The sequence below is a fragment of the Chroicocephalus ridibundus genome, chromosome 4 (assembly GCF_963924245.1).
Source record: "Chroicocephalus ridibundus chromosome 4, bChrRid1.1, whole genome shotgun sequence".
NCBI lineage: Eukaryota > Metazoa > Chordata > Aves > Charadriiformes > Laridae > Chroicocephalus > Chroicocephalus ridibundus.
Window position 1 is genome coordinate 81,294,481 of NC_086287.1, and position 24,887 is coordinate 81,319,367.

Genomic DNA, 24,887 nt, shown 5'->3' on the forward strand with positions numbered 1-24,887 from the left:
GGAACACCGTTGGGAACACGGCTCTGCTTTGGAGAGGCGCTGCCCGTCCCTGCCGGCGCTTCTGGCTTTTGTCTACTAAGAACGGACCCGATTTATCGGTTGAGCTGTGACCGGCAGGCGGGAGGTTTTACGCATTCTTTTCCGTTTCCGACCGTTCCGGCCGCCACCCCGCTCCAGAGGGAGCCCGGCCAGACTTCTGCAAAACGGCAGCGGACCGGTCACAGTTCCCGGGTAACGGGAACGCCCGGCGGGGCAGCGCCACAGCCTCGCTACGAGCCCGACCCGAGCCCGAGCCCAAGCCGCGAGGAGGCGCCGGCGGACACTGCCGCACAACGGCCCCGCCGCCGCCCGCCTCTTGCGGCCGCTCCCGCCCGCGGCCGCCGCTGGCCAATCAGGGCGGGCGGTGCCCGTGCCGGTTAGCTGCCGGGGAAGTTTGAAATTGCAGCGGGCGGAGCCGCGCGGGTAGAATGGCGGAATCGGCGTTACCGGGGCGCGCTGAGGCGGAGGGGCCGCGGGGTGAAGGCCTGGCTCCGCTGCCGGCCGTGGGCAGCGCTGGCTCGCAGGAGCGCGCCGAGGAGGCGAAGCCAGGTAGGGGTTGCCTGTCCCGGGCGGCCGCCCCATGGGGAGCGGTGATGCGGAGCCACCTACGGCCCGGTTCTGCCGCTGCCCGCTTCCCCGCCTGCCCGGCCGGGGAGGCGTTGAGGGGCCAGCGCGGGGCCGTCCCGCCGCGGAAAGTCCGCTGGCACCATCCGCCCTGGTCTAGGGCAGTGCAGGCAGGGACGCGCGGTTTGCCCGGCTGGAGCCCGGCTCCAGCCCCTACGCTGGAGGCTGCGGGGCGAGGGGATGTGAGATCAGACCAGGCTGCTCGGAGCGGCTCCGGCCGGGGCTCGAATACCTCCACGGACAGAGATAGCACGGCCTCTCTGGGCAGCCTGTGCTGCTGCTTGGCCGCCCTTACGGGGAAAACGTTTCCTGTACCCACTCCGCCGCCGTGCAGGCGCCGGCGCGGAGGCTGCGGTGCCCGGGGCCGAACCGGTTCGTAAGGCTGCTGGCGCGCGGGGCTGGCACCGGGCTAGAAATCGTGCCCTGCGAGGGGACGTAGGGGTGTCTTTGGAAATAAACACAGTAAAGCAATTTATTTCTTTTTCCCTTTTGATTATGATCTTACCGTGTGTGTCTCGGGCGCATACGGCAGACGTCTAAATCTGCGTTCAGGAACATGTATGTGTTTGCGATACTGACAGAGGAAAAAATGCTTTCCTGGAAGTGACTCCCCTGCCCTCTGCCTTAGTAGCGCAATATTGGTGCTTTTAGTATCTACTGAGTGTCATTGCTCAGTGCCAGGTCACTATTGATATGTGTTTATAGGCTTGCAGTTTATAAACAAAGAGCAAGCTAAATTAAATGGCTTATTCTGGGTGTATGCTGTGCTTTGGAATTCATGGTATGCTTGTAAAGGGTACTGCTGTCATAGTTGCTGGATTTGATTATGGGTTGTGGGAAAAAAAAATACCTTATTTACAGCATGCATATAACAGAACTACGGTTTTACAGGAATATTTTCAAATATTTCATAAATCATACTTGATGATTAAAATCACCTTTTCATTTTATTTATTTACATGATATTACAGTGGTTCTGCTACAAAGAGAAATTGTGTTGGTTAAGCACTTGTAATTGGCTCATACACTGGTGCTGACTTTAGTTTTGTTGATTGAGTTTGGCCCCAGGTGTGTAAGAAAGTTAGCAAAGTTGAGGTCAAAACTGCTAGCTTTCTTGTGTTAGAAATAGAATGTGATTTTATTTTATTTTATTTTTAGTAAAGGTCAGACTGGAGCCTAATGAAAATGCAGAGGCCTATGGATTATTAAAGAATTAGGTTAGGGACTATGAGGGTGTCTTGAACTGTTACATTAATGAAGAGGGGGTGAGGGAAGACCCAAATCAGCACCCTTGGTTTACTGCAGATGTCTCTAATATTTTCTGAACTTATGGAGGACCAGGCCTGTGAGGCACTCTAAACCCAACAGTGACTGAGTTTGTAGTGAAAGCACAAATGGAGGCACTTTTTTGAAGATTTCTAAAGGGCTGCTATCATTGCATCGAGCCCTTCAAAGTAAAGAATCAGCCAATGCCTATTTAAGTGGGCTAAAAATTACAACGCTGTGTTCCTTCTATGTAAATATGTTGCTTGGAATTTCCATGGAGCCTTCAGGTGTGGAGATTTTGTTATTCGTTAGTTTATTAAAATACAAAAAGAATGTTTGTACCGAAGAACAGGGAAAGACATAAGAGAAGGAATGGGCAACTGTGAAAATGCATCTTTAGCTGAGACTAGTATCTGCAGTTTTATCATACTTCTTACTTATATTTTGCTCTTTGCTCACAGTAATTCTGTGCATTATTTTGTATCAGTTGTGTGCGAGATCAGCTGATTTTTATACATGTTCAAAAATCATTTGAATTATTGCTTGATATCACGTCTGGGTGCTGCAGGCAACATACTAACAAGGCATAATATGTATAGGAATGGGTCATATATTACTTAAAGCATTTTAGATCTTGCATATAGAACAAAGTAAATTGGCGTGTAACTGCAGCTAAGAGCAGGTGTCAACAAAGAGGAAGATCCTCTTTTGGCACAGGGTGAATAGTCTGAAGAAGAGAGCAAGCGACCAAGTTAGTCACTTGACCAAGCATAATTTAAGATGTGTTGTAGAAAGCAGGTTCATGATAGATCTTGGTCTGAAGAGGAATTCTTTGGGAATAGAGGAGTGAATGATGATTGAATTGAACTGACAGTTTGTGGGGTTTGCTTTGTTCCTACTCCTCTCCCCAGATCTGCTCCAGGAAGATGATGATTCCTGTAGTGATTATGGCAGTCGTGACAAACCAGGGACTGCTTTAGGAAGGATTGTGCCAGATGGGAATGTCCTTTTTCCAGATATTTTTCACACCGATCACCTTTTGTTTTATGAGCGATTTAAAGCTTACCAGGATTACATTTTGGGTAAGTAATTTCTTAGTAGAAAAGGAACATGTAGTCAGGATTCTTGTAGTGTCTGCTTAAATGATCCAGTTTAAATGGAGTCAATTTCATGTTAAACTGAGAGATGCTCTTAATAATGAGGACTAGAAAAGATGTTGTGTACTGCAGTCACTTATGCTGTAACCTCAGCTGCTCTAGCTGGTGGACCAGGAGGAAATGGTTTTAATAAAAGTAAATAGAATCTGAATGATTGAAAGGAAAAGGTGCTAATATCAGATTCTGTGCGTTGTTTTAACTGATATTGCTAGAACTTTTTTGTGTGTAGTAAGACTGTTTAAGATAAGGCACAGATTAGCTGTTCAATCCTGCTGGCACTGAAATCTTCAGTACCTGGAAGGCTGAATACTGGATCTCTTCTTCCAGGGAAGCATAAAACAGATGACTAAGTACTGAGAGAGACAGCAAAAATCTGGCAGTTATGAGCAAAAGAGAATTAAATCCAACGTTAGGTGTGGTAGAGGAACATTTCAACTGTGGTGACTTCCATTTTCCAATGATCTGGAGGACTTTTCTTTCTTCTCTTGCATAAATGCACGGTCTTCAATTTCTTTTTAGCTGACTGCAAAGCTTCTGAGGTGAAAGAATTCACAGCTGAGTACCTGGAGAAGGTCCTTGAACCATCTGGATGGCAGGCAGTTTGGCGCACTAATGTGTTTGAGGTCCTTGTTGAGGTAAATGGAATGCAGTTGTTCAGGCATTTGTCTCCAATTTATATTATTTAAATCTGTAACAGGTCATTTACCTATGAAGTTTATGAGCTGGTAGAAGATAGTAAAGTTTTAATTTCTAGTCATCACTGGCAATTAGAGCAATAGGCATTTCTTTCAAAGGAAGCCTTGTTCTGAAACAATGTGTGTCTTGTGCACTGGTGTACTTGCTCCAGAGCTGGCTGTTGTAATACAGTCTTTTCAAATATCAGGCTCTGATCATTTGTCAGTGTTTTTAATCAATAAAAGTCTTCCTTCTAACCCACTTTGCTACTGTGGGTGCTCTTCTGCATTGCATACTCCTGTCACAGACACATTGAGTACTGCTGCTTTGGGATATTCCTCTTCTAGGTCTCACAATGTCCAACTTATACGTCTTTGTGAAAACCTTGGATGTCCACACTTAGAGTTCCACTACATGTTTGAAAAGGGCAAAACTTTATACCCTCTCAGTGTTTCTGACCAGTTAGTAACAAAATGGTTTTCAGTGGCCCAGACTGCCTCTTTGGATTGTTTGTGTCTTGTGGGCACTTTGAAAAATGAGCCCCAAAGGAGTCCCTGAGGACTGTAAGGTATTGATTTGTCTGAGTCTGAGGATACTGCTTTTGCCTGTTTCTTAAAAAAACAAAAGACCAGAACAGGGAAGCAACTTACTGGCTGGAGTGTTATGAGGGATTTGAACAAAGTTTTGATGTGGAAAAGGCTCTATATGTGTGGTTCTGAGAAGCTTAATTCTGGGGTTTTTACTTCAGCTGAATGGATTGCCTTCACTGTACTATGCAATGTGCATTGGTTTGTGTGGGTCAACTGGTACTTGCAGTATGGCCTGCTGGTTTACACATTTCATGTTAGCCTTCCTCAGCCATATCTAAGGCTCTGCTTAGAGAAATCATAAGAACTATTTGTTCCAACAGGTTGTTGATGTGGAGTACTCGGCTCTGAAAGCAGTTGTGCAACTCAGTGAGCCTTTCCTGTGTGAGTCCCAGGTTAGCACCTTTACCTTGGAGTGCATGCAGGAACTCTTGGAGCTGAAGGAGCGTCAGATACCACTGCAGGAACTGTGGGTTGTGTATGACGAGTCGGGAGAGTTTGATCAAACAGCACTAGCTGTAGAGCATGTCAGGTAAGAAAATGCTCAAGGTTTAATTTTTGTCTTGAACAATTGCACTCTGGTAGCACCCAAAGGGGGGTGCCCCAAGTTCTTGTGGTCATGCTGGCAGCTCCACAAGCCTTTCCAAAGTAAATCTGATTACTGAGGAGACTGGTCACAAAGAAAACCTGTGGTATCCTCTGCAGCTACAAGTAATCACACAATCACAAGGTATGTTTATCTGCAGCTTACTGTCTGCTTTCTGTGCCAAAAGGTGTTTGTGTGGGTCTGTGTTGCTTTCCCTCTCTTCTCCATCCCATGTTTCCTTAGGCTGTATCATTTTCCTGGCTCTAGTGCAGTTTTCCTTTCTTCTCTGTGACATTTTGGTGGAATTTTTCCTTTTCCCCCTCATTCTTCTGTTTTTCTGCATTTTTGCCTTCTCCCCTAAATTTGCTGTTTCTTCTTCAGGTGTCTGTTCACATCTTACTACTACTTTCTTTTTCTTTATCCTCTCTCCATGTCTCTTTTCCATTTCCTTTGCTTTCATGTACTACATGCTGCTTGAAAGCTGTCTACAAATAGGCGGTAGGACTAGATGAAAAGTGAAAATAGGAGGAATGACCTTCCCATCTAGAGAATGGCTGTATTTATGAAGTGGTGGGTGCAGGAGGAAAAGAGGAGGAAACACTCATACTGTTGAGCATTGCTCAGTAGTAGAGATCTAAGCTTCAACGATGGAGGTGACAAATTCGTTATGGAAAAGAAAGCTTAGCTGAAGGATGCCTGACCAAAACCAAACAACTGAAAAGTCTCAGGATCTTGGGTATAAGTCTTGTTTTCAAATCCAACTATTAGCTGCAGTGGGACTCAGGCTGTTACGAACTTTGAACTTAAAAAAATAAAATTCTTTATGCAGTTGAACAACAGACAAGAAAGATAACTTCTGCATATACTAAATAGTTTACAAGATAGTAACATGGAATTGGAGAGAGGTGGTGCTTTGAGATGAATTCTCAAATTGATTACATTTGTGTTTCCAGTGCTGTTGTCTCTGCTCAGATAAATGTGGCCTCCTTCGCGTGTTTAAATGCTTGCTTTGCTTCCAAAGGTTCTTCTACCAGTGCATTTGGAGGACCTGGGACGAGGAGGAGGAGGATGATTTTGATTACTTTGTGCGATGTGTTGAGCCTCGACTGAGATTGTAAGTGCAACACCTTTGATATTATCAGGGTGCAGACACAGGAAAGGGTTATGTGAGAATAGTGACAGACAAATAGATTTCAAAGAAAACTGTTCACTAGTAAATCAAAGGAAGTTTGTTCTGGCAGCATTCACTGTCTGATGCTCAAAATTTTGTAAGGACAGACAGGGCAACTGAGGTTGCCACTTGATTTCTGAACCCTCAAGTTTTTCCCTCTAATCCTTGACCTTCCATCAGATGGCGCTCCAAATCCAGCTATAGCCTTCTTCAAATAGCAGGTGTAGGAATTGCAATCCTAATTAAAGTTACTATGGGATGCTCTGATACCTCTGGGCATAGAATAAGAATCAGAATGGAACTGAATGTAAACAAAAACTTGTAAATTGGTCATGCTGAAGGAGGAATGTGGGTATTTCTTTCCCTAGTGGGATTAGTTTGCATTAAGTTTTCTGAAGGAAGGTGGATTTAAATGCTGTCCTGCCATATGAAACTGAAGCGTTGCGCAAGGACACAATGTGGTTATATTTTTGAGGATGCTAAATAACCAAAGCACACGATAAAATTTACCTGGAATGAATAATAGAAAAGTGGTTTTTGCTGTAGGTTTTCCTCTGGGAGTTGATGCAGTAACTGTTCGTTATGTCTTTCATGAGAGTTACTTTTAAATTCCTTTTCTTTATTTGCTATAACTTAGCATCATGAGTATCTGGAATTTTCTGTGTCATTCAGATCCAGGTTTGATACTGCTATGATGCTGGGGAACTACATCAGTGAATATTTATAACCTACCCTGTGAAGCTATTTAGAATACAGTATTACATGGGCTAGAATACAGCATATAGCATGTATTTTACAAAGAAAATTAGTATCACTACCCACACTATAAAGGAGGCTGTGAGCCTCTTGTTCAAATAGGACACAATGTGACATTTGAGGACTCCGATATGCCTGTATTTTCATGCAAATAAGGAGGAAGTGTTATATATGGAAACTGTACATGTTTCCCAAGTGTATGTACTTGTAGGCTCCAGAAAATGACTCTTCTGTTGAGTTTTTGGAGCCTTACTGAGATTTTGCATGGAATGAAACCAGAACACAACGATGTGACATGGGATAATGTTTTTATTATTTTTTTTTTTAACACTGCGCATGGCCTTACAGCCATTTTAGCAAGAATCCAAAATACTTAAACAATGTCTTCAAGCAGAAAAGTAAATGTTATCCTTTCTTATTCTCCCATACCATGCTTGATACAAAGCCTGTCCTCTAAGCTACACTGATGTAGGCGCTATCCACTGTTGTGATCTAAGCACAGATGTGTCAGCTCAGAAAAAACATTAATCTTCAATGCATGGAAACATATGATGCTTTAAACTTTCCAGGTCTCTTCTGTGCACTGTTTTAATGAGAACAGACAGTATCTTTATAGGTTGTACTAGTCTTCTGAGGCAAATAAAGCTGTATGAACTGTTTAACTAAAGCTTGAAAAAACAAGTTAGGTTTATGCATTTTCATAGTGATCAGCTCTAAAATGTAGAGTATACATTTCGGGGCCAAATTACATCCAACCTTCAGTTTCCTTCAAATATTTTATATTGCTATAAATTCTTCTGCTGTTAATCATGCTGCATTGACTTACGCTGTTGCCTCTGATAACCCCATTGCAAAAATTTTGTGAGGTTTTTAGGGTTTCTGTACACCCTGTTTATCAGAACTGCATAGACAGTGACTGCTCTGACGACAGATATTTTTGCTCTTTGCAGCATGCTTTAAGTGCACCTTTTAAAGAACTTCTGAAAGTTGAGGGAACATCTTTGCCCTTATTTCATGTAGCCTCTTGAATAGAGCTACTTATACTGTGTTCCACTGGTTCCCTACAAAAATGGTGCGAGATAATTAAATCTTGTTTTATTTGTATCATTAATTGCTGTCCAGCTTTTTTGTAGTGACCATGATTGGTCTTACATGATTGGCCCTGGAGTGCTTGGCACCGTCTAGCTGGCAGATGTCCTCATCTTTCTGACTTTGGCAATGCAACTGGCATTTTCTGGCCTGCAATTTAATTTGTAGAGGATACTCTTGGGATGGTGAAAAAGTTACTATGCAATGCTTTCACATCTTCATCTGGTGCTGATAATGATTCTTTCTTATTCATGCTGTGGTTTTGTCCAGGTAGTTTTTCAGATTGTTGTTAATAGACACTTCACATTATAGGATTTTCTTTTCTTTTTCAGACAGAATTTCTCTTCTTTTTCAGACAGGATTTTCTCAGTTTTTCTAATAAATACTTAAAAATAGGCTAATTTTTATATCTAATTACCATCTAAATTCTTACCAATTTTTATAGCTGTGCTTATGCCTTTGTTGTAGAATGAGTTTCTGATAATTGTGTATAACCTTTCAAGGTGGATGGGCAACTATTTAGAAAGTAATATGTTTGTGTCTCTTCAGATTTTTAGTTTTGCTGCTTTCAAAAAAATCGAGCAGTATTAATATAGACTGCAGAAAATCTTGACTGAAGTACCGATGCAGAACTCCTCAGGTTCTGCTGGGGTTTGTATTTGATCTTTCAAAATTGTAAATGGGAAAGACACTGACCTCTTGCTCTGAATTGCAGGCATTATGACATCCTTGAACACCGTGTGCCTTCTGGGCTTGTAGCTGATTACCAGAACTTGTTGTCTCAATGTGAAGAGCTTTACAGGAAGTTTTTGAATGTGAGGAACAGCATACCAAGCAGTGATTCAGACTCGGAAGTAGAAAATGTCTCCATGGTGGAAGGACTGAAATTGTATGAGAAAATAGAACACTTAAAACAAAAACTAAAACTAATTGAGAATCCTCTGCTGAGGTACTTGGTGGGTTTGTGCAAGGAGGAGGGCCATATGTGAAACTACGCATGGACGTTCTTTACTGAAGAAAGAACTGATGACTTTGTTGCCCTTGTTTTAGGTATGTGTTTGGTTACCAAAAATACAGTGGTCTCCAAGCTAAAGGACAGAGACCAAAGGGTACCAAGATCACTCACGTTGTATCCTCAAGCTTGATGGCAAGTCTGCTGCAGTCATTGATAAGGGACAAACTTTGCCCTGAATCTTGTGGTGAAGAGCTAGAAATACAGGTACAGTAACAGGAATTGTCTGTCTACTAATACTTTTTTCTCCTCAAGAAACACCGTGGAAGACCTAAGTTAATTTATCATGTGCAAAATGCTACATTTGCAGAGTGTTATTTTTTGTCAGTCTAAAAAAAGCACTGTAATTTAAACAATAGTAGGTAAGACTGGATGATATAAATAATTTAATTCATTCGTGTCTGCTGAGTAATCCATACAAGCAGTTTCCTTCCTGTGTGTAGGAAATAATGAGATAAACCTTCCGTAACAATTCTATAATGAAACGTGGTAAAGTACTTATATTTAGTTTTGAAGTACCTGTGTCTTTTGATGCTACTGATAATGATCTAGAGTTTGAAGAAGGAAATGTCATTCTGTTGTTTTAGTTCTGTGTAGGAGATATATTTATTTTGGAGCAGTTATGTTTAGTTTTAGTGAATTCAGACAAGGCTTACCACTTCAGCAGTTAAGAACAGTCTGGATTCCTTGAGCTCAAATGAAATTGCTTGCTGTATTCTGATCAAGTTCATGAATTACAGATGGGCAAAATGGAGCCACAGGGGAAGGTCCTGGATTAACTTTTGGGCTATAAATCAGATTTTCTGACTTGGCAATTGAAAAACGCTCTCACTATGCTTACCCTTGAATTTGATGGGAAGCAATAAATGTGCAATTTTTCTCTACTATTTGTTATCCTTCAATACAGAATCCCACAGTAATATTTGTGAAGGATATCAGCCTGCCTTCTTTGGGCAAGTAAAAGGACCATGTGGACCCCACATTTGCTGCTGTAATATCTGAACTCTATCTTGGGGTGACTTGCACCAGGAGCAAAGGGTTATGTCAGTGTTCAGACCAGCTCAAATCTAGTTGCTGAGTTGTTTGTAGTTTTTATTTTCTTTACCTTCTGTCATCTATTTCTTCAGTAAATCATGGCAAGTCACTTCAGGCACAATTCAAATGTTGGCCTGTAACCAAGGCCATATTGAGGTTTGCTTTCTGGTGCATATGCTCTTCAATCTGTCTCTCTGCCCCAGTTTTCTCATGGGGGAATGGACATGACATAAACATCAAAGGAATGTTTTAAGGCTGTTTTTGTCCAGTGTGTGCTATGATTCTTAAATTCAAAGTAGAAATTACGTATTACAAGTGCCATTAAGAAGGGTTTCTTTTAAGCAGAAGCATCACCATTTAATTGAAAAGCAAGCTTTAAGGGCATAAACGCATCCATTTTTATAGCATTCTTCAGGAGCTGATTTTATTGTTTGTCTTTTACAGTTTCATAATGATCCACTGGCAGCTGTAAATGCCTGTTATGAAGGAGACACAGTCATCATCTGTCCTGGTCATTATGTTGTAGATGGCGTGTTCTGCATTGCTGATTCAGTTGAACTAGAAGGTAGAAGGTTTGGTAGCATAAAGGTCCTTAAACAAAGTAAACTGAGTGTCTTAAACTAGCTCTGCATAAGGATTTACTTCTTGTGGAGTTTGGCAGGAGCATTTGCTTTTTTTCTTCAGTGTTCCTGCTTCTGCAAATAAACTGCAGATTTTACTGATAAATGGTAAATTCATCATTTCTGCTAACTATTTGTCTGGATAAATCCTGGTTATCTATATAACAGAGAGGATTCAACAGAAACATGAGGGACTTGTTAATTTTTTTTTTTTTAAATCTAGGAAGCACAAAAGTCATTCTGAGAGTTTTCAGTTTTTAGAACCATTAACTTAAGAGTACTTGAGAGTTGTCCTTATTCTTTTTTACATGTCTTAATCTGTTTCAGAGGTATACTGTGAGAGTCATTGCCAGTACAGCACTGGTGAATACAGATTGAAAGAACCAAGTGCTGTTAGAACTTAGTTTATAGCACTTATTGCATGTCAGTGAAGGGGGGGGGGTGCTGCCAACGTGAATCTGCATTATGGGAAGGGCATGGGTAGAGGATGGAGCTGTTGATTTAATATGTGTATTTATTCTGCAGAAACAGTCACAGCATATGTGGATTCCATTTTTCTTGCAAAATGTTTGTTTGAAATTCTTCTGCCTTGTCTAGGATATGTTGCTATCTCTTCCTCCTAATTCTTCATTTCTCAGTGTAATTCCTCTGCTTTAGGCATGCACACTCTGTTGCAATGTAATAGTTTGTACATCACTGGGGCATGTGCAGCTGTTCAGATGCTTATTTAGCTGCACTTTTATCTTGTCAAAGCTTCTTAATGGGAAAAAGGCTGGGAGTTTAATTTCCTGCTGTTCTGGACATTATTTTTCTTGCCCTTCTCTAGTGTTAGTTTCTCACCTTTCCCTTGTGTATGTTTGATTTATATAGATATACATGCTGATAGATGATGCACCTGCAGGATAAAGGACCTCAATAAAGTGCTTTATTTATCTGCAAAAATAGCATTGTTCTAAAATTCTATAGGGTGGTATTTATGACGATTGCTTTCCTAGCTTTGAGGAAACAGTAATACAAATGGTGAAACAGCACACATATTAAAGAATGAGCTGCTCTATTTTAAGGACCAAGGCATATGAATATCTGTCTTTAGTACTAACCACTCTGAATAATAAATACGTGTCAGGGTATTTAATCCTCTTATATGGACTCATATTAGAGAAGTTCTTATAGTAATGGTAACAGCCAAAAACATTTGAAGTAGGAGTATCAAGAAAAATTTTACTGGCACTAATCTGAGCGGATGGACATTTTGGTGTCTTTCTTGGGGTGAAGGCGTGACTCACCAAAGATATAGTGACACTTTGCTTAGTAGAGCTTTTATTTTTTTTCTAGCTACTGTGCAAGTCAGTACTATGGTTGAAAGTATGAGGATTAGTAAGTTGGGGATAAATAAAAGCTCAAAAGAAATAAATATGGTTAAAGCAGTAGCAGCTGCAGGAAATCATGGTAAGGATAACTTTAACACTTGACAAAAATGTGTAGTAAAGGCACCTAAGAACTTCCCTTCTGCTTGTACAGCAGTTGTTCAAGCTGGATGGAAACCTGTAGCGTCAGCCCATCTAGTTCCTGTGATCAGTGTTACTGGATGACAGTTGCCTTTAGCTCCTGTGGAGTCACTTAGCTTACAGGCAGAACTTATAGCATGACCATGTTGTGTATTAAACACCACTTGACAGCAGGTGAATCCTTCCTTCTGTATTACTTGTCTTGTCACCTGATTCCTCCTTATTAGTAGGGCTGCAGCTTCAGAGGTGAGTGTAGATCAAGCTAAAGGCACGGTTAGAAAAGTTGCAGGTAGTCTTTAGGACAATTATTCCTAAAATTCTTGCCTTGGATAATAACCTCTTTCTCTCGTGAAGTTAAACTAGATCTGCCATTTGCTGTCTTGTGGTGCTCTCTTTTTACATACTGGAAGTAAACTGTCCCATGCCACCTCCTCCCCAGGGGTAACCATAAATCAGTAGCAGTGGGAAGAGATTTCTAGATAGTATAGTATCAATGGCTTAACTTTGCATTAAATCTGCTGTCTTTAAACTTTCTGGCAACTCTTGTTCAATGTCCTCTTTTTTTTAACCTTTCTACTTTCACATTACAGTATTTATTTATGCACTTGGCTAAAAGCTAGCCTCCTGCTCAGGCACTTCTTATCTGAGTTTGTGTGTGCCTTCAGAAAATGATAGGACTCATGCTGCTTCAATAGACGTTGCATTATTGCTTTCCTTGTCATGATTCTTGTCAGTGACAAGCAATAAAAGCTTTACATGCTCATAAATTTCCCTGTAAGTGGTTGAATGCTGACAGCTGTGGATGGCTTAGTAAATCAATGTTGGCATACGCTTGTGAAAGTTTCTTTTTAATCTGGAAGCTCGTGTAACACAGGAACATTAAATTTTGACCCAAGTTTCATTTAAATTGGGAAGTTGAGTGAAGCTTACCAACAACATCAAGTCCTGTGCACTTGCTTCCTTGTATTGTGGTGGTGACTGCTTTTTCCTCCATGCTCTTTGGAACCTCTGCCTGCTCTAGGGAACTTCTGTACTTTGAAAGCATACTGCAGGTGCCTGTGTGCCCTTGGTTACCACATCTCCCTGCTCTGTTGTAACTTTTGGGTGTGAGAACTTTGGCCTTGGCAAATGTGAGCTCAGTTATCCTTTTGTTCAACTTTTCGTTTTATTGTGTGTCATTCAAGTAACATATCTTTTGAGTTTGGTTTTGAGTGCTAGTACCTTGGTATAGAGGGGATGTAAGGTGTAGCCTGGCAACTTGGTGGAAAATCCTATTCATGATATTAGACCTCAGGTTTTAAACCTCCTTATTTAATTTAAATGTCTGTTATGTGCTGAGCATCTGACTGTGACCAGTTATTCACCAAACTTGCATCTTTCACCTCTGCTTTAAGGCTATGGCCTGCCAGATGATATTGTGATAGAAAAACGAGGGAAAGGAGACAACTTTGTTGACTGTACAGGAGCCAATATAAGGATCTCCAGTTTGAAGTTAGTGCAACACGATGCTGTGGAGGGGATTTTAAGTAAGTATAAAAGCATCTTGACCTTTTTGTTAATCTTTCATAATTTACTATTAGAATTAAACCTGGCACCCAGTGTTAGTTTACTAGTTTTAACAAAATACTGTAAAGAGGAGCCCTGCAGGTATAAATATCAAGGCTTCCCCTTTTTTTTTTTTTTTAACTTGCTTATAATGTGGACATCAAAATAACTTCTACTCTTTGTATTTTCAAGCTATCTTGGCTATCGTGTTTTTTTCTTATACTTGGATAAGATCATTTGACTTGATCATTTTTATGATGTTAAGGCAACCTTACTCGAACATCTGCACAGCCTATGTCAGGCTGCCTGGAAAAGGAAATAATTCCTCTTTCCACAAAAGAACCTCCACGGTGATATTCAGCTGCACCTGAACCCAGCCAGCTCTCCATTGAGGAATGGCACGGGCTGTAGAAGTAGGGTAGAACTTTGTTGATAGCACATTCAAACTGAGGCTCAAATAATCCTAAATTGTATCCAATGAGCTTACTGGCCCTGGCTTTCTGTCTTTGCAGAAGGTGCTAATTAATACTTTGCCTCAACAGACATTTGGTTTTAAACATGTAAAAATGTTTATTAATACCTATATACATGTATTTGATATGTTATTAATTCAAAAGTCTCTTAGGAATTTAATGAAAAGAATAGTTGCTGTCACTTTCAAAAAATAAAAAAGCCAAAAAACCTCTAAGACAAATCTTTGAGTAGTGCCCCCTTGCAGCAGTGTTCCTGCTTATACTCGAAAAATAGCATGTGTTTGAACCATGCACAAGCAAAGCAGTAAAATCAACTTGTAGAGGATAAAATTAAAACAGTAATTTTATCACACTGCAAAAATGTTATAAGCCCATCTATCTGTAGGAGAGCTTTGCCTTTGTATAAGTGGTTCATTTAACAATATTTGTTTTCCGTGTATGTAGATGTCCATCATGGGAAAACCACCTTGGAGAATTGTGTGTTACAATGTGAAACTACAGGCATAACAGTACGAACATCAGCTGAGCTAGTAATGAAACACTCAGATCTGTATGGTGCCAAGGTACAAACAAACTCTTAAGTCTGGCTTATTTTGCTAAATTAAAATAAAGGTTTCTGCTTAGAGGTAATAACGGTCACTAAGGGGGTGACTTCTGTTGCTCATGAGAGAACCTTTACAAATTCATTTTGGACAGTTACATGTTACTGAGCTAAAAAGATTTGTCCCAGGGGCTTGTAGCCTCCAATAGTATCTAGTGAAGTGTCTCATGCTGATTTGTGTGCAATGATATGAAAATAATGTAACAGGGGGCATCTGTGGAATAATCATTGCTGTATTGCTGGACTGATTCATGTCCTGCAATACGTTTAAAGTGATTTTGTTTTCTCTGCTCATAAATAATTTTCTCATTAAACCTTGCATTTTTTTCTGCAAATGAAATGCCCTTTTTGAATGCCTTGTCCATTGATTCTTACAGAAGGATGATGAACACAGATTTGAACTCTGATTAGGACATGTCAAAGAATGATGGGGCTTTGAGCGTTGGGGTGGATGACTAAAGAAGAAGAAAGTAATGCAAGGCTTTACAATTACTCTTTACCAGAGCTTTTATGGACTGCTGGCAATAATATTATCCATGGGGCCTCAACCTTGAGTATTGCTGCTTAAGTTGGTTAACAAAGCCGTGAAGCTGAAGTGGTACAATAATTTTGTGTTGTGCAAACTGGTAGATGAACACAAAGATCTGCAATGGACTTGTCAAGTTAAATTGGAAATGTGTCCGAACAGTTTGTGACCTGCTATCAATTTTATCTTGTAGGGTGCTGGTGTGGAAATATATCCAGGTAGTACGTGCACCCTGTTAGACAATGGCATACACCACTGCAAAGAGGGAATACTTATAAAGGTCAGTTCAAGGCAGAATGTACTTGTTTTTGAAAAACTTATAGCTGCTGGAATTAATGCAAATAACTTGCGTTTAGATTGGCTTATAACCTTACTGCCTTATGGTAGAACTCTTCTATGTCACATATGATGATGATAATAATGGTACTTGTTTTCCTTGGGTTGGTCCACCAAAGCAGTATATTTGTTTTGTTTCCTATCTGCCAGAAAGAAAATGCCTTTTGCAATGTCACTTGTATAGGCATATAATAAAATTCTAGCCAATGTATAGAACTCATTCTACCTAAAACTGAATATTTTGCATCCCTTTAGCTGGACATAACACGTTGGGCTTCTGTTTCTTTGATCTAGAACTTCTTAGATGAACATTACGACATTCCCAAGATCACCATGGTCAATAATGTGATCCATAATAATGAAGGATATGGTGTGGTTCTGGTTAGACCAACAATGCCCTCTGATGTAAAGGATGCTTCAGCAGACGTAACAAAAGGTATTTTTGTCTTCCTAGAAGAAAGTCCTAGAACTCGTACATCTAGTATACCCAGGTTTTTGGATTGCATAACTCATAATCAAGTCTCTTAAATTTTTCTAATAATGCCTAGATTGATTTAGCTGAAATAAATTTTCGTAACTCTCAGAACACTGGAATTTCCTAAAGGATGAACTTGCTGCAGAGAAATACTGTGATTGTCTGTGCTTCATGGTGTGCGTGTGCTTCCATTGTAAAGTCCTTACGTACCTGATCTGTGCTCCCTACTAAGCCTGTATGACTGGCCTCCTTGGGTCATACAGGAAAAAAGAGTGATCAATTCAATTCATAGTGATGTAAGGAGTGGGGTTAGCAAAACCTCCACCTTGGACTTCCGGAGGGTGGACTTTGGCCTGTTCAGAACACTGGTTGAGAGAGTCCCTTGAGAGATAGTCTTGAAGAGCAAAGGGGACCAGGAAGGCTTGGATGCTCTTCAAGAGGGAAATCTTAAAGGCCCAGGAGCAGGCTGTCCCCAGGTGTCGCAAGATTAAAGGGCGGGGAAAATGGCCAGCCTGGATGAACAAGGAACTTTTGATGGGACTTAGGAATAAAAGGAGGGTTTACCACCTTTGGAAGAAGGGACAGGCAACTCAGGAGGAGTACGGAGCTCTCATTAGGTTATACAGAGAGAAAATTAGGAAGGCAAAAGCCCAGCTGGAGTTCAACTTGGCCACTAACATAAAGGACAACAAAAAAAGTTTTTATAAATACATCAACAAAAAGAGAGTCAGGGAGAATCTCCATCCCTTACTGGATGCAGGGGGGGAAGTTGCAACCAAGGACAAGGAGAAGGCTGAGATACTTCTTTGCCTCTGTCTTCAATAGTCAGACTAGCTATCCCCAGGGTGTTCAGCCTCCTGAGCTGGAAGATAAGGATGGAGAGCAGAACAACCCACCCATAATCCAGGAGGAAGTAGTTAGTGATCTGCTTCTGCACCTAGACACACATAAGTCTATGGGGCCGGATGGGATTCACCCAAGAGTACTCAGGGAGCTGGCGGGAGAGCTCACCAAGCCTCTCTCCATCATTTATCAACAATCCTGGTCAACAGGGGAGGTACCAGATGACTGGAGGGTGGCTAACGTGGCGCCCAACTACAAGAAGGGTCGGAAGGAGGATCCGGGGAACTATAGGCCTGTCAGGCTGACCTCGGTACCAGGAAAGATCATGGAGAGGATCATCTTGAGTGAGCTCTCACGGCAAGTGCAGGGCAGCCAAGGGATCAGGGCCAGCCAGCATGGGTTTAGGAAAGGGAGGTCCTGCTTAACCAACCTGATCTCTTTCTATGACCATGTGACCCCTGGGGTCTGGACACGGGGAAGGCTGTGGACATTGTCTATCTGGACTTTGGTAAGGCCTCTGACACCGTCCCCCACAGCATTCTCCTGGAGAAGCTGGCGAATCACGGCATAGACAAATGTACTCTTTGCTGGGTTAAAAACTGGCTGGATGTGCGTGCCCAGAGAGTTGTGATTAATGGGGTGAAACTTTCTTGGCGGCCGGTCACCAGCGGTGTCCCTCAGGGCTCAGTTTTGGGGCCAGTTTTGTTTAATATCTTTATCGATGATCTGGACGAGGGGACTGAGTGCACCCTCAGTAAGTTTGCAGATGACACCAAGCTAGGTGGGAGAGTTGATCTGCTTGAGGGTAGGAAGGCTCTACAGAGGGACCTGGACAGGCTGGATCGATGGGCCAAGGCCAACTGTATGAGGTTTAATAAGGCCAAGTGCCGGGTCCTGCATTTTGGTCACAACAACCCCAAGCAACACTACAGGCTTGGGGCAGAGTGGCTGGAAAGCTGCCCAGCAGAAAAGGACCTGGGCGTGCTGGTGGACGGCCAGCTTAACTGTGAGCCAGCAGTGTGCCCAGGTGACCAAGAAGGCCAACAGCATTCTGGCTCGTATCAGGAATAGCGTGGCCAGCAGGAGCAGGGAAGTGATCATGCCTCTGTACTCGGCACTGTTGAGGCCTCACCTCGAGTACTGTGTTCAGTTCTGGGCCCCTCTGTACAAGAGGGACATTGAAGTGCTGGATCGTGTCCAGAGGAGAGCTACGAGGCTGGTGAGGGGTCTGGAGACCAAGTCTTATGAGGAGAGGCTGAGGGAGTTGGGCGTGTTTAGTTTGGAGAAGAGGAGGCTGAGGAGAGACCTCATTGCCCTCTACAACTACCTGAAAGGAGGTTGGAGAGAGGTGGGTGTTGGCCTCTTCTCCCAGGTGAATAATGACAGGACCAGAGGAAATGGTCTGAAGTTGCAGCAGGGGAGGTTTAGATTAGAGATTAGGAAGAATTACTTTACTGAAAGAGTGGTCAGGCACTGGAACAGCCTGCCCAGGGAGGTGGTTGAGTCACCATCCCTAGAGGTATTTAAGAAACGTGTAGATTTGGCACTTCAGGGCACGCTCTAGTGGCAGAGATTGTAGGGGTTTTTTTGTGTGTGTATGGTTGGACTTGATGATCTCATAGGTCCTTTCCAACCATGAAGATTCTATGATCAGCAAGAAAGCAGATATGGCTTCTCGTACAGCTTTTCTGGTTGATGATAATTCTCTGCTCATTTTTTCTTTTGGGCATTAGAGCTGAGACATGCTCCCAGTACAGAATTTTTTTCTCTGCAGTAAATAAAATGTGACAACTGTATTTCTCACATTATGTCTTATTCAAGAAGAACCATTAGGAAGTTCAATGTGTGAACCCACTCTAGTGTTCTCTAATATCACTATCACTTGGCAACTTGAAGTCATCTCAAGAAGAAACCTTTTCCTTAAGCATCTTACAGTGTATTTGGAATACGTGGCTATTACTAAGTAGTTATCCAAAAAGTGAGTGGGATGAGCTGAAAATGTTAAGACTGAAGAAAATTTCATTTCAGGCATTTAAAATTATTTGGCTGCTTTGTGTGATTGTTGATGACATCCTTATTGTTTCCCAACTTAGGGTACATACAGCCTACCCGGGCAGGTGATGGGACAGCCTGTGCAGGGGGCTTCAGGCAAGAAGTACCTGAATGTGTAACTGATGAGTTGGACCTTTATGAGCAAGCTGGGATTTCTGAACAAACTGAAGGCAATTATGAAATTACAAATGAACTCGGAGCTACTTCTGCGAAAAAGAGCCAGATGCACAAGAAAAGACTGAGTGAACTGGGAATCACAGAAGCTGATGACAACTTAATGTCACAGGAAATGTTTGTTTCTATTGTGGGCAATCAGTTCAAATGGAATGGGAAAGGAAGCTTTGGTACCTTCCTTTTCTGACTGTCTTGACTCCTAATGGCATTGCAATAAGGCATTTGCACAAGCTATTATTTTCACTGCTACTTTCACTGTTCCATTAGCCTTCCATAATCTTACCAAGATGTGACAAATATTTATTAATAGTATATATATATTGCATCTGGAAACTTTGCTTCCTTGCTGCAAGTATGGATAACATGCTGGAAAACAGAACTGTAGCATGGAGACTGTGCATGTATTCTGCTAATCCACATGCTGCTTCTTTGCTAGCTCTCTGATGAATTTTTTAAGTGTATTTATTTAACTTCTCATTGTGTAAAAAAAAAAAAAAAAAAAATTCTTCAAAGAAAGAAAATGGCAGATAGGGCTCTTCATGGAAAAGTGAACAACAAATGTGCAGCAATTAGTGGTATATCTTCCTCCATATTTTTTAAAGTGTCATTAGTCTGCATCTGACTCCTATAAAAGATTGTCATACTTCTTAATTTTTTACATTGAACAGAAGCTAGTCAAATGCTCTTCCTTAGGAATGTAGTGGTTGGCTGCCATTTTTCCTACTTGAAGCATTTTCTAGAAAACTTAGCATTTGGAAGGGTAGCATCATTCAGCTTTCTTTGTCTTTCTGTGCCCGGCTGTTTACTTCCAACAGCTACCAGTGCACATTTTCCTTAGGGAGGACAGCATCTAACCATGCTCTGTTAATCTGAAGAAAGAGAAATCAAAATAGATGTCTCTCTGCCAATGAGTGGTATTCATACTGTACCTTTCAGTGCATTATTCTAAAATTTTTAAAACTGTATGCCACTTGTAGCAGCTGCTTTGGAAATGAATGGAAAACTTTTAAGAATTACTTTCCACTGCAATCTTATCAGCCCACAGCTGTAGAACATTAATTAAAACAAAGGCACTTCAGTGGCTCACTGTTGCACATAATTAGTTTTTACTTGAGGGGAAAAATTGGAAGGACTGCCTGAATGACAACTCTTCCTACTCAGTGCCTCTCAGATTTTTAGTTACAAACCTAGATGCCTTCTTCAAAATTTTGTACTGTCTTCAAGAGTTATAGGTCAGTTTTTGAACTGGTGTGTGAAATGTATGTAGGAAAATACTAACTCCTAAGTGATTCAGGATGTCCTGTGAAACATTGACTTATTAAATTGAGATGACAATCAAAATTCACTTCTGTACGTGTTGTGTTTTAGTGTGAGCAGCTGATAGAAAGGAAAAGAGAAAGTTGTGATTTACAAGCATTTTTTTTCCATTATGTGAACCACAGAATTCATTGCAGCTTTCCTAGCCCACTGCTTCTGTTTTTGTTCTGCTCAGGACACTTGACTTCAGGACTAAACCTTGCGTTTTGATGAACAAAAATGCTATTGCAGTATCTCAGCATGCACAAACTCATAAATGCTTGCCACTTAGTGACTTTAAAGAAATACTTGAGTTAAGTGAAAGTGTAATGCTAAAACTGGCAGTAGTTTAGTATCTTAAGCTATTCATCAGGTCATGTGCCATGTCTCATGCTTTCATGTTAGACTTTGTTTCCCGAGTGTAATCCTTATTAAAGGTCTGGGGCTAAAACCTAATTTTGTGGTTCTTTCCTCTCATCTTTTTCAAAACCGTAGTTCTCCTGAGCAAGCTGCCTTCATGATGTGTAGGTAGCATCTTTCTCTTGCATTTCATTTTAAGCCTGGCTTATCTCTTGACAGTCTCCTATCTCCCTTTTTTAAAAAAAATCAGCTTTACATTTATGAAGATACCAATAAAAATATAGCTCTGCTTTCAATACCAGCACAGTTTTGCCTGTTCCTGTGCCAGATGCCAACAGTGATTCTATTGTGCAGGTTGTTAGTAGGTCAAGGAGCAAAATGTGAAAAGATGAGGCTGCTAGTACAACTTCCAGCCATTTCCTTTGTGCAGGAATTGTACGATAAAATTGTATTTAAGTTCTTGATGACATTTGAGCCTCAAGGGACTGAGGTTTGAATGGAGCCTTCTCATCTGAGTTTTGTCTTTCCAATTGCTTATGTCACTGATAAACGTAAGTTTCTTTACTTTGCAGCTGTAATTCTCCTTTGAAGTGGAGAAGGAGAAATGTTTAAATAGAAAGGGAAAGAACTGTTGACTAACACAAGGTTTGTACACTCAACTTAGTGATGTGTTTTGATAGCAGATTATATGTTTGAAATTATAAATTCATTATAATTATACTCTGTAAATATTTTTCTGAAATTTTATTTTTTCTTCTTACACTTTTAAATTTTCTTAAATGTCTTTAGTTTTTCCTAAAGGTATTTGATGTTACAGTGATGACTAATGATCTACTTTCCTCTCTGTGAATGTTCCCTGCCTCCCTGCTTTCTTGTGTAGCTGTCAAAGAAAACCTGGCAACAACACTTAGTTTCAAGAAATGTTTAAGCAGCTGCAAAATAACTTTTTCCCAGCATGAGATATCCCCGTCCTATTTATCTAGCCTGTTGTTCTTGGACTTAACGGCATTTTACACTTATTAAATGTGCAATTAAGTTTACCTCATGGCTTACCTAGTTGGTTCTGGCCCCATTTTATTATTGCTTGTCTGGCCTTTCCACTATTTATTCCTTTCTCAAGTCTTGGCAACCTTGAGGTTTGTCTTTAACCTTTTACCTGTTCCTTCATGTCTTTACTGAGTAGATAAATTACTGCCATGCAAATATTTCCAGGAGGAATAAGCTGCATGCAGCATGTCTTGTCCCAGTTTACCGTAGCAGAACCTGGGACAGTAATGTTTGACAAATTGTATTAATCTCACCTTTCTGACACCAAATTGTACCTATATTCCTGTTTTTTGAATCCACTTTTCCCAAAGGATTCCTAGACAACACAGATTCTGGTGTAAGCGTTGATATTTACATGACTTCATCTAGGTTAATAAAAATGATACATTCTAGGCAAAAGAATTTACAAGTGTAGCTGTGAGCCTAGAGTATATGAAACAGCTTTTGAGGCAAATCAGTTGAGTTGGAGCTTCTAGTATAAAACTCAGTAAATTATTAATTGGACAAAGCAAAATTAATAACTGGCTACATATTATCTCAACTTTAAAAAATATTTCAAAAAATTCACTTATTTTTTCCTGAAAAAACACATGGGAAGTAAAGCTAAAGTGCTGCAAGGTTTGTCATAACTTTTAGCTCACTACCTACCTCTTTTTTTTTTTTTTAATAAAACATTTATGAGCTATGTTAAATGGAAGAGCTATTACAGTCTAAATTATTTTATATTGGGATTAACTTTATTGGTGTAAGGGAAGATACGCCAGACTGTGAACTCTGAATTTATATCAGTGGAGGAAAAAGACCTAGAATACCTCATAAGCGGTGGAGCAATTGAAAATTTTCTTTGCTATAGTACTAGACTTTCCCATGATTTTTCTTTAGGAGTGGCATACAATGGCTCCATGCCCCACTCCTGCACCTGCCAAATGGGAATGTATTGCTGCAGGACCTGTAGACGTAGGGCTATCACATGTTACCTAAGAAGCCCACAGAGACTGGGGTTTAGCCATGCCTTTTGCCTCCTGCCATAGTGCTGTTGGCACCATGGGGTTGTTCTGTGGATGTGCCCCTACCTGGCACTGTCTCAGAAGGCCCAGAAACCTGCTGGTGGGGCTGGCTGCTTGGCTGGGCTCTTCTGGGCTTTCATGGTGGGCAAGCTTTTGCCTTACTGACTAGATCACATGCTTGCAGTCTGGCAAGAAGATGAAGGCCCAGGTGCCTGGGAGCAGGGAAGCCTGTCTGAAGTACTGTCTTGACAAGCAATGGCTTTGTGTAGCAGCTAGGTTGTTTGCTAAGTCATCCGCTAAGGCAGAAAATGACATCACTGTTCTTCAACAGTGTTATTCTTTTCATTTTAAATCTTCCTCCTTTTGTGGGACAAACAACCGCTGATGTAGCAGAGGCAGCCCTCTACTCCCCCGGGTGCAGCAGTGCTGTCCCTGGAGCTTGTGGAGAGTTACAGCAGGAGGAAACCCCTCAGCAAAGCCAAGTCTGAAATAACTACCCTCTTTCCCTGTAATCAATCAGTGTGCCCCTTGCAGCACTTCAGATAAGGAGAGGAACTGCAGAGCTTCAGATAAGCTCTACATTTGCTACAGATAACCATGCTGCCTTACGCCTTACTCTTCAGGCTGGTTTCAAAAGTATCAGGACTTACCCAGCCAGCTGTTGTACAGATCATTCCTGGTCTGGAGAATGCTTGGAGTTTTATACACTTTGGAGTGGTAGAGAGATAAACTTTTTTTTTTTTAATGCTAACAATCTTTCCCTATTACCTTCATCTTCATAGGAGGATTATTTTTTTTGGTTTTGTTTTATCTATGCCTCATAGGAGTCACATTTTCCTGTGGGTAATGGGATTAAATCGCAAGCCTGTTTTAGTAAACCAGAAGTATAAAATTAAAAAGAGACTGCTTCCAAAATGGTCCAGACTGGCTATTACATTTGCCTGGAATGTGTGAGAATTACATTCATCTACATACATGGTGTAAGGGAGAACTTTGTAGAGTGGAGTTGATGGTTGGACTCGATCCCAAGGGTCTTTTCCAACCTAAATGATTCTATGATCTCTGTTCCAATAAATATTTGATTTGATTATTCCGATAAAAATTTGATTATTTATACAAAATAGAAAGCTTAAGAGGCTGAAGTCTTAACCTTGGAATGAGTAACTAAGGGGTTTGGCAATTGCTGGTCATGGAAGAGGTCTGATTTGAACTGAGCAAGAATCTAAAGGTAAGTAAAATTTGAAAGTAAATCTAATGTAAGTGGTTTGCTCCTAGTGCCGTTGGCTGATGGGAGGTCTGTCTTGCTCTCTGCTTTTGGGTGTCATCTCCTCTGCTCTGGTTTGCTCACTCTTGGGGGGAGGTCTATGCAGGAGCAGAGAATTCCCCCTCCCCCCCCCAAGTTGTTTCTCTGAATGTCACGCTTAAATTGCCATTATTTCACAAATATTCTAGTCAGAAGTGCTTTACCTCAGCACTTAATCTGCAAGTAATCCGGAAATGCTTTTCATAAAAGAAAGTTAGGATCTAATTTTGGAATACATCTGAATTTAAGTTGTTATACTGTTTTCACCAGGGAAGACTAAGAGTAGAGAATGGGCCCAGACCTCATACCTTCTTTCTGGAGGAAGGGGAAAAAAAAAGTGATAAAACTCATCTCAACAAAATTAACTTTTGGAGCAAAGACAACAGTTACTGCATAACTACCACAACTTAATTAGAGGAGCAATCAGTGCTGTAAGGTGCCTGTTTCTTATTCTGAAATAAAGGAGGGCTGAAGTAAGTCTGGCCTCTGTCCTTTAATATGTGAGATTAGGTAATATGACGTCTGTATGTTGTCAAAGAGGTAATTCAGTACTACATGGCAGCAGGGTTGCCAGCAGCAGTGTGTTATTGTGTGTTGGAGAAGATATTTTTTCCAGTGCAAAGGAATTTTGCTAGCTGGCTGGAGGGTTTTTTAGAGTAATGTTTTGCCTCGTCTTCTGCTGAAACTACTTAATATAGCCTTTTGTTTGCAAACATAGATTTTG

General features: G+C 41.1%; 1 protein-coding gene across 1 annotated transcript; it reads left to right on the forward strand.

The window, feature by feature from the left end:
- The first annotated feature begins 457 nt into the window (after positions 1–457).
- On the forward strand, positions 458–19,595 carry SHCBP1 (SHC binding and spindle associated 1). The gene is made up of 13 exons (XM_063332366.1): positions 458–588; positions 2,841–3,011; positions 3,606–3,721; positions 4,672–4,880; positions 5,956–6,048; positions 8,666–8,899; positions 9,001–9,169; positions 10,442–10,562; positions 13,520–13,651; positions 14,588–14,706; positions 15,464–15,550; positions 15,901–16,042; positions 19,018–19,595. The coding sequence occupies exons 1-13, from the start codon at positions 468–470 to the stop codon at positions 19,335–19,337; spliced, it is 2,034 nt and encodes a 677-aa protein (XP_063188436.1). The 5' UTR covers positions 458–467; the 3' UTR covers positions 19,338–19,595.
- The last annotated feature ends 5,292 nt before the right edge of the window (positions 19,596–24,887 follow it).